The following is a 9,156-nucleotide window of genomic DNA, read 5'->3' as shown; positions in this document are numbered from 1 at the left end:
GCTCGTCCAGGGGTTGTGGTGGGGCGAGCTGGGGATGGTCCAGGGGATCCCCGCGGTGCCCCAGCCCTGCCCTGTCCCTGACACCTCGGTTTGGGGGCAGCAGGGTGGCTGGGGAGCTGTGGTTGCCTGTGGAGGTGGCCATGACGGGTGTCAGCAGTGCTGGGACCATCACCCTCCCCACTCTGCTGGTGCCACTGGGGTCCCCCAGGTGTGGGGATGTTGCTGAGACCCTCCGGGCCGTCCCCAGAGCCTTTAGAATTCTTTGAGAGGCTTCTCTTTGGAGCTTGAACATCAGCTCTGTGTCACCTTGGTGGTGACACATCTCATTTGTTTCTCCTGTGTTTTGCAGAGGGGCTGGGGGGACGTTGCTGCTCCTCGTCCTGGGAGTTTGTCACTCCCAAGGACATCCTGGTGGGAACTGAGGCTCTTTCCCAGCGATGTGGGACAGCTGGGACAGCTCTGGCTGTGAACTGGAGGCAAAGATCCCCTCACTAACAGGTGTTTGTCTGCCAGGATTGGTGTGGGGCAGGCAGGAAGGCAAAAAACTCACCAGCTTCTAAAAACATCAGCTTTATTCCAACTGCCAGGAGCCCTGCTCCTCCTCACAGCCCATCCAAACTCCTCCTGATGCTGAGGGACAGGGCCTGGCCAGCCCTATCTGTAGGAATTGGCCTTGTGCTTTGGCAGGAAGGTGAAGCTGGGCGGGACGGGGCCCAGGAGCAGCTCACTGGGAGAAAGAATCAATCACAGAATTAATCCAGAGACCTTAAAGCCCATCCAGTGCCACCCCTGCCATGGTAGGGACACCTCCCACTGTCCCTGGCTGCTCCCAGCCCTGTCCAGCCTGGCCTTGGGCACTTCCAGGGAAGAAAAACAACAAAAAACCAAACTCGAGGAGGGTTCAGTGCTCAGTCCCCAGCTGTCAAACAACCCTGTGGCCTTACAGGGGCTCTGCCACGTCCCTTTTGAGCAACTGCAATGAGATTTGATGCTTCCTTACCTTATTTTGATCCAATCATCCACGTTCTGGCTGGCCATGAGGGTCTCCAGGTAGTCCCTCCCCAGGTAATAGGGCGGCCGCTCGTTGATTTTCTGAGGTAGATGTTCCAGTAACCCCACCGGGATGTACCTGGAATGAAATCAAATGAGTGCTAGGGATTAATTAATCAATTAATTATCGTTTAAAAATCCCCCTGGCTGGGCAGCATCACCTGCACAGGAAGGAGAGCCACTCCAGCAGGAATTTCCTGGTTTTCTCCACTCCCTGAGTGTCTGAGCCCCAGTGCTCGAGGCCGTAGTTGGTGAAGTCCTTGAGGATGTCAAATCTCTCTCTGGAGGAGATATCCCAGTGTCTCTGCTCCTTGATTTCCGTGAAAAGCCAGGGTTTGATGAGTGCCCCTCTGCAGCCAAAAAAAAAAAAAAATTAAAAAAAAAAATTGTTATTCCCATCACTGATGCTCCTGAAGATCTGAGATACCTCCCAGCGCTGATTTCTGCTTTAAATCTTCTTTTCCATTCCAACAAGAAGCTCCAACTGATACAAATTGATTTCGCCAATTTTCAAAGTGGTTTCACTGAGAGGAAATTCCATGCTTTGGGTTTGTTTAGGGATTTTTTTAATCCTCTTTTTTTTTTTTTTTTTTTTTTCCCTTGAACCACCAGAGCTCAGGAGTGAAAGGAAACACAGGCACTTGCCTTGCAATCATGATTCCAGAAACTCCCATCTGCATGGCTCGATTTGCATCTTCATAGGACAAAATATCCCCATTTCCTGCCCAGAGAGGAGGGAGAAGGCAGAGGTCAAAGAGATCCGTGAGGACAAGTCAAAGTGAGCTAATGCAGGCATGGGATAGAATTCAACATGGACACAATGTCCCAGAGCCAGATGGTCCAAAGAGGCTCCTGCTTTGGATTCCCAGGGATGTTTCTGATGGATGTTCCCTTACAAGGAAAAAAGGAGCCTTCCCCTCTCTTCTCCTCCAGTTTCCCTGAAGGTTTAGGGATTTTGTGCCACAAAATCCAAGAACACTCCTTTAAAACCCAAGTGATTGGTGTCCCTTCCCTCTGGCACCACATCAGCAGCACCAGGTGTGGCATTCACATTTTCTGAAAAATCCCTTTGCCCAGGATTTTTCTCCTGGGAAGGTGAGAAGCCTCAGAGAAAAAGGGAAACAATAATTATCTGCTTTGCTTCTCCTGTGTTTTGCTGCTTTGGAATGTGGTTGGAGATTGTTTATCCAACAGGTGATTGTGTCATTGGTTTCATGTGAATTGTTTTGACTTACTGGCCAATCAGGTCAGGCTGTGTCAGGGCTCTGGAGAGAGTCAGAGTTTTTATTATTATCTTTTTAGCCTTCTGTAAGTATCCTTTCTGCATTCTTTAGCATATAAAGAATATATCTCCACATTGCATTCTGCTTTGGCACAAACACAGGCACAGAAAAAGAGATCAGAATATTCTTGGGAATAACTGTGCCTTGCTCTTCTCTGTGAAGAGAAATGTGGGGCTATTTCCTGACAGGCCAAGGAACCAAACCACCATCACTGTGGGTGAACAATCTCCACGTTGCATTCTGCTTTGGCACAAACACAGGCACGGAAAATGATAAGAACAGTTTTGATCATTCTTTTCTCTGCTTCTCTCAGGTTCAGAGGATGCGAATCCCACAGGAACACGCTCTTTCCCCCCCATTTTGAAGGGATTTGAAACGAAAGGGGTGCCAAGGGGTGCCCCACGTACCGAAGAGAGGCATGGGGCTGGCCAGGCGGGCGCACTCGGCGATGTAAGCCCAGTCTGCGCTGCGCGTGTAGCGCTGCTCCCGCGAGCGCCCGTGCAGCTGTGGAGAGAGCAGGGACACTCACTGCAGGGCATGCAGGGACAGGGACACTGGCACTGGGAAGGGAGCCTTGGGATGGGCCTCGGGATCAACACTGGGATCAACATTGGGATCGACCTCAAGATCGACCTTGGGATGGGCCTCAAGATCGATGGGTGCTGAGAGCAGAGCTGGGTAAGGGATCCCTTGGGACCTACCTCTGGATTTACAGAATTTACAGAATTCACAGAATGACCAGGTTGGAAGAGACCTCAAGGATCATTGAATCCAACCCAAAACCTCAACTGAATCCAGCCCCAACACCTCAACTGAACCCTGGCACCTTGGGATCAACCTCGGGATCGACCTCGGGATTGACCTCGAGATCGACCTCGAGATCGATGAGTGCTGAGAGCAGAGCTGGGTAAGGGATCCCTTGGGATCTACCTCTGGATTCACAGAATTTACAGAATGACCAGGTTGGAAGAGATCCTGAAGATCATTGAGTCCAACCCAGCCCCAACAGCTCAACCAAACCCTGGCACCCAGTGCCACATCCAGGCTTTGTTAAACACACCCAGGGATGGTCCCTTCCCAAACCATTCCGGGATTCCATGATCATGAACCCAAGGCTCAGGAGCAGGGAGGAAAACGCCCTCTGCACCTGAATTTTCCTCTTTTATTAGCAGAGGACACTAAAAGGCAGGGGAAGGTCACCCCCATCTGACCTCCAGGCAGAACTCCCCAGGCACCAGCCCCACAGCTCTGTCCCCGTACCGTGACCATGGACGCGCCCCACTCCCGGATCCTGGGGATGATTTTGTGAGCCACATTAACCTTCTCCTGCACCCCAGTGCGGATCTTCACCGTCAGGGGCACATCCAGCACCTGCAGAGGTGGGAAGGTGAGGCCAGGCTGGACTGGGCTCCATCAGCTCAGCTCCAGGAGCTCCAACTCACCGAGTTCATCCCGCGGACGATCTGCTCGAACTTGTTGGAGCGAGTCATCAGAGCACAGCCTCCTCCCTGAGGGACAAAACATGGACCTCAGGACCTTCCTCACACAGTGGAGAGTCCTTGGGGCACCTCAGAGTTTGGAGAAAGTGGATTCTTCAACCAAAAATACTCCAGAGTGCTTTTCCCTCCCAAATCCTGCCAGGCAGAGACAGCCATTCCCTGCTCCTTGAGCAGCTTATTCCCCTTCTTACTGAGATCATAAATGAACTGGGAGTTCTGGATCAGACTGGAAAGAGCAATCAGGCAGCAGAGGGTGAGGGTGGAGACAAGGATTCATGAAAAGAAAACCCACCACAGAACTTCTCACCTTCTTGTAGACCAGGTCGATGGGACAGCCGACGTTGATGTCAACAAAATCCACGTCGATTGTCCTGTTCAGGAGCTCTGCACACTTGGTCATGGTGTCTGGAAAGGCTCCCTCCAGCTGCCAGAGGGAAGGAGCTTCCCTGAGTTCCAGAGGCAGCTTTTCCCCTGGGAAGTGAGCCCTTGGTGGGTTGTGGGGTGGGAACCCTCACCTGCACCCCGAAGATGTCCTCGGTGTGGTGGCGTTTGAGCAGAGCCCACTCGGAGGACTGGCCCTGGAGCAGGTTGGTGCACACAGCCATCTCCCCACAGGTGACATCTGCCCCAAAAGCTTTGCAGATCCGCCGGAAGGGGAGGTTTCCACACTGCCAGGGACAGCACGGACAGCAAGGACAGGGATTGTCAGGAGATCCGCTCTGTTCCAAGCGTTCCCACAGTGAGTTACCAACCTACCGTGGTCAGTGGAGCCAGGTACAGCTTGCCCTGGATTTCCAGCTGGAAAACAGGGATGGAGGAGCAGGTCAGCAGAGCTGCAATGGTTTTTATGGAATCACAGAATGGTTTGGCTTGGAAAGGACCTTAATGATCATCCAATTCCATACCCTGGCCATGGGCAGTGACAGCTTCCACTATCCCAGAGTGCTTCAAGCTCTGTCCAGCCTGGCCTTGGATGCTTCCAGGGATGAGGCAGCCACAGCTGCTCTGGGAATTGCATCCCAGCCCCTCCCCACCCTCACAGGGAGGAATTCCTTCCATGCTCTGCCTGCCTCCCCCAGCTAAAGGCTCTCCAAGGGTTTTTTTTTCCATCTTTCCATGCTCAATGTCCACCACGGGAGCAGGACACAAGGGACTCTCACCTTCTTCTTCTCACACGGCCGCAGCTTTGTGATGTCTTCATCTGTCAGCGGGCCCAGGGTTGGGATGGAGGGAGCACCTTCAGCCCTTTGGGAGCTCTGCAGGACCTCAGGTTTGGGAGCATCCTCAGCTCCTCTGGAGCTCTGCAGAACCTCAGGTCTGGCAGCATCCTCAACTCCTCTGGAGCTCTGCAGAACCTCAGGTCTGGCAGCATCCTCAGCTCCTTGGGAGTTCTGCAGGGCCTCAGGTCTGGCAGCATCCTCAGCTCCTTGGGAGTTCTGCAGGGCCTCAGGTTCGGGAGCACCCTCAGCCCTTTGGGAGCTCTGCAGGGCCTCAGGTTTGGGAGCATCCTCAGCTCCTTGGGAGTTCTGCAGGGCCTCAGGTTTGGGAGCACCCTCAGCCCTTTGGGAGCTCTGCAGGACCTCAGGTTTGGGAGCACCCTCAGCCCTTTGGGAGCTCTGCAGGACCTCAGGTTTGGGAGCATCCTCAGCTCCTTGGGAGTTCTGCAGGGCCTCAGGTTTGGGAGCATCCTCAGCCCTTTGGGAGCTCTGCAGGGCCTCAGGTTCGGGAGCATCCTCAGCCCTTTGGGAGCTCTGCAGGGCCTCAGATTTGGGAGCATCCTCAGCCCTTTGGGAGCTCTGCAGGGCCTCAGGGTTGGGAGCATCCTCAGCCCCTCGGGAGCCCTGCAGGGCCTCAGGTCTGGGATCTTCTCCCTGCTCCTGCAGCACGGGGCTGTCTCTCAGGCCCTCCTGGGGATCAGTGCAGTTGGACACCTCCGTGGAGCTCCCCGTGGCTTTGCCTCCCTTCCCAGCACGGAGCCCACGCAGAAACTCCTCGGCCTTGTGGAAGCTGAACTTCCTCTTGCGCAGCTGCTGCTGCAGCTCCTTGGAGAGGCCGTTCCTCACCAGCAGCTTCCCCTCCCACTGCTGCACCAGGGAGGCATTGACCAGGTTCTGGTGGCCGTCCCCGAGGTGGGCCTGGCCGAAGCGGCAGGTGACACCGTAGGGACAGCGGCCGAAGGTGTCGAAGAGGACGCAGCGCTGGCCCAGGTCTGCAGGTTTGGCCGCCAGGTACTGGGACACGTCGTGGAGGAAGCGGCAGCGCGGCCCAAAGTGGCACTGCCCGGCACAGCCCTGGGGACAGCACGGAGCAGGGCAGGGTGGGCACGGAGCAGCACAGCCCAGGCTGCTCTGAGCCTCACCTGGGACCCCCAGGGCAGGGAGGGAATGGTCCCAGGGGGAGGGATGGACACACGCTGTGGAGGGGATGGACACACTTCAAGGAAGGTGACACCTCACTTGTGACACTCAGCTCATCCCACGTCACCCCCTCCCAGCTGGTTTTTATGGAATTCCGGCCTGGTTTGGCTTGGAAAGGACCATAAATCCCATCCAGTCCCACCTGCAGGGGCACCTCCCGCTGTCGCAGGGTGCTCCAAGCCCTGCCCAGCCCGGCCCTGGGCACTGCCAGGGATCCAGGGGCAGCCACAGCTGCTCTGGGCACCCTGTGCCAGGGTCTGCCCACCTTCCCAGCCAGAATTCCTGCCCAAAATCCCACTAACCCAGCCAGAGCAGGGCAGTGTGTCCCACCTGTGTCACCGAGGGGCACAGTCTGCTCTGCTCGTAGCAGTTGGGTTTCATGCAGGGGCGGCTCTTGTTCTGTCCCCGGGCTCTCTTCTTCTCCTGGCGCTCCTTCTCCTCCTCTCCAGCATTCCCTTGGCTTTCCCCATCCTGGCCGAGCTCCTCTGCCTTCACCCTCTTGGCTGGGGGTTCGCTGACCTGCTCCTCTTCCTTCTTCTCCTCTTTTTCCTCCTCCTCCTCGCCCCCTGCCCGCAGGTAGGCGTGGAACTGCTCTTTGGAGGTGAGGAACCTGCGGGGAAAGGGGGTCAGGAGGGGGTGTTATGGGGGGAAACGGGGCAGGAGGGGCTGGGGATGGAACTGGGGGGGTGTGGAGAGGTCGGGAATGTACTGGGGGATTATGGAGGACTTGGGAATGTACTGGGAGGGGGATGTGGAGAGGTCGGGAATGTACTGGGGGGGGGGTATGGGGGGATCGAGCAGGTACTGGGGGAGGCATGGAGGGATCAGAAACGTACCGGGGGGGGGTCATGGAGGGGTCGGGAACGTACCGGGGGGTTTATGATGGGACCGGGCAGGTACTGGGGGGGTTATGGAGGGGTCAGTAATGTACCGGGGGGTTCATGAATGGACCGGACACATAACAGAGAAGGTTATGAAGGGGCCGAGCCCGTCCCGGGGGGTTCAGGAGGGGCCGAGGCCCCGGTCCCGCACTCACCGGGCTCGAACCGGCGCCACACCGGGCGCCGCCACCGCTGCCATGCTGCCGCGCGCGGTGATGACGTCAGCCGCGGGCGGGGCCACGTGACCGGGCGCGCGCGATATAAAAGGGCCCGGCTGAGGCGCCCTCCCCTCAGAGCGGCGGGAGCCGCGGCCGAGTGTAGCGTGCGCAATGAGGTTTTTGTATACACTCCGAGGACGCTTCGGGGGCTGCCACAGCCCCTCATGAGTATCAGTGTTGCCCAAGCAAGGAAAGAAGGCCGTTGTGCACCCCTTGTACCTTGGAGAGAGGTGTTGTCCCTTGTGGCAGCTCCTTAAGGCTTCTCTTCGGGGACACCTGGGTGTGAGGGGGTCACAGGTACTGCCCCAGGCCTGGCCCTGTAATGGCCCCTGAGGGTGGGCATGGCTGGGAGGACCCCTGAGACCACTGAGTTCAATTTACAACGAACAGTGTCACGCCAGCCAGACACACGAAGTGCCCCTTTGTCTTTCCTTGTTTTTGGGGATGCCTGGCTTTCCCTCCTCCTCACTGCTATAGGGGGAGAGGATGGAGCTCTACAGAGATGTGGGGTACTTGCTATGGTTTTTTGTCATTTCAGGGTTATTTTTAAGCGGTAAATGCACAGGGATGAACCAGCTCTTGCTCATGAGCTGCTTGCAGTGCTCAAGGTGCCCTTGCCTTTGGTCGTGGGTGGAAGTTTGGGCTGAAAACCAAACACACGCGTCAGGCGTGGCGTGTCTGACCTTTCCTCCCTCCCCTGTAGCTGCCACATCTTCCTTGTGTTTGTGCCACTCTTTTACACCTCTCCTGTTCCACAACCCCTCCGAGATCCTCCGATGCTGCATGAGGGGGCTGATGTCTCACGGGTGACGCATTTGGACCCTCCTGGATGACGTTTCCTTTCCAGCTCCGTCATCCCCACAGCCCCGTTTGACTCACGCTTGGCCTGGGCTGCTGAGAGGGCTGAGAAAAGGCTGTGAAATCCAAGTGCAGCAAGACCTGGGCTCCATCTTTCCTGTCCCATGCCTTGTGCTCAATCCAAGATTTTTTTTTAGCCGGGTTCAAAGTGTCCGTGAGGCTGGACGTGGGGTCAGCCCTGCTCTGTGGAGGCAGCTTAATTTGTGGGTTTTCTCCTATTTTAGGAGCTGCTGGAGCCTCTGCTTGTGATGTTGGGAGATTACCATGAGGCTGGGATTGTTTATTGGCACTGCAGGGTTGTGTGTGCACGTGGGGCAGAGGTAAAAGTGCACGTGGGGTTTGAATTCTGGTGTTTTCCTGTTCTAGCTCGGTTCTTTCCAGATGCTCCATCAGGAATGGCTTTTGGGAGGAGCTGGGGGCCCGGTGAGTGCTCCTGCTGCTGCCAAGGGTGGGCAGGTTGCACCTCGGGGCCAGGCTGCTGTGGGAAGAGCTGTGGGCTGATTGGGCGTTAATTAGTTCTGGAGTGAAATATGAGGAATGCAAAATACTATTTTAAGCTTCAGCTTGGCCGGGGGAAAGAAGGAAGGAAGGAAACGAGGCTCTGGGGATTAATGAAGTGATTTCACTGCTGTTTTTGTGGGGCAATAAGCCCGAAGTCAGAGCTCTTTGGGCTGGCTGCACCCGGCTGAGGTCAGACTTCAGCATCTAATCCCTGCTCAGGGCTCTGGCTTGGCAGCTTTACGAGGCTGAGCCTTGGATGAGCTTCCCAACAAAGCCTTTCCCAGGCTGGACAGGGCTTGGAGCAACCTGCTCTAGTGGAAGATGTCCTTGGCCATTCAGGGGTGGGAGAGGGTGAGCTTTGAGGTCTCTTCCAACCCAAACCATTCCATGACTCTCTGCTAGGTTTGGAGAGGTGCTGCCTCTTATCTCCTTCATCTTTTTCACCCCTT

The 9,156-nt window shown here is 56.0% G+C and overlaps 1 protein-coding gene across 1 annotated transcript; it reads right to left on the bottom strand.

The window, feature by feature from the left end:
• Positions 1-554: 554 nt before the first annotated feature.
• On the bottom strand, positions 555-7,345 carry DUS3L (dihydrouridine synthase 3 like). The gene is made up of 13 exons (XM_036399417.1): positions 7,286-7,345; positions 6,580-6,859; positions 4,993-6,123; positions 4,589-4,630; positions 4,348-4,500; positions 4,140-4,256; positions 3,776-3,841; positions 3,594-3,704; positions 2,741-2,837; positions 1,696-1,771; positions 1,212-1,400; positions 1,001-1,129; positions 555-727 (listed from the first exon to the last, which is right to left on the bottom strand). Exons 1-13 carry the CDS (start codon positions 7,327-7,329, stop codon positions 655-657), a joined length of 2,508 nt encoding a protein of 835 aa, XP_036255310.1. The 5' UTR covers positions 7,330-7,345; the 3' UTR covers positions 555-654.
• Between the last annotated feature and the right edge of the window lie 1,811 nt (positions 7,346-9,156).

The sequence above is a fragment of the Molothrus ater genome, chromosome 26 (assembly GCF_012460135.2).
Source record: "Molothrus ater isolate BHLD 08-10-18 breed brown headed cowbird chromosome 26, BPBGC_Mater_1.1, whole genome shotgun sequence".
In the NCBI taxonomy this organism is placed as follows: domain Eukaryota; kingdom Metazoa; phylum Chordata; class Aves; order Passeriformes; family Icteridae; genus Molothrus; species Molothrus ater.
This window is presented reverse-complemented; position numbering and strand designations above follow the sequence as displayed.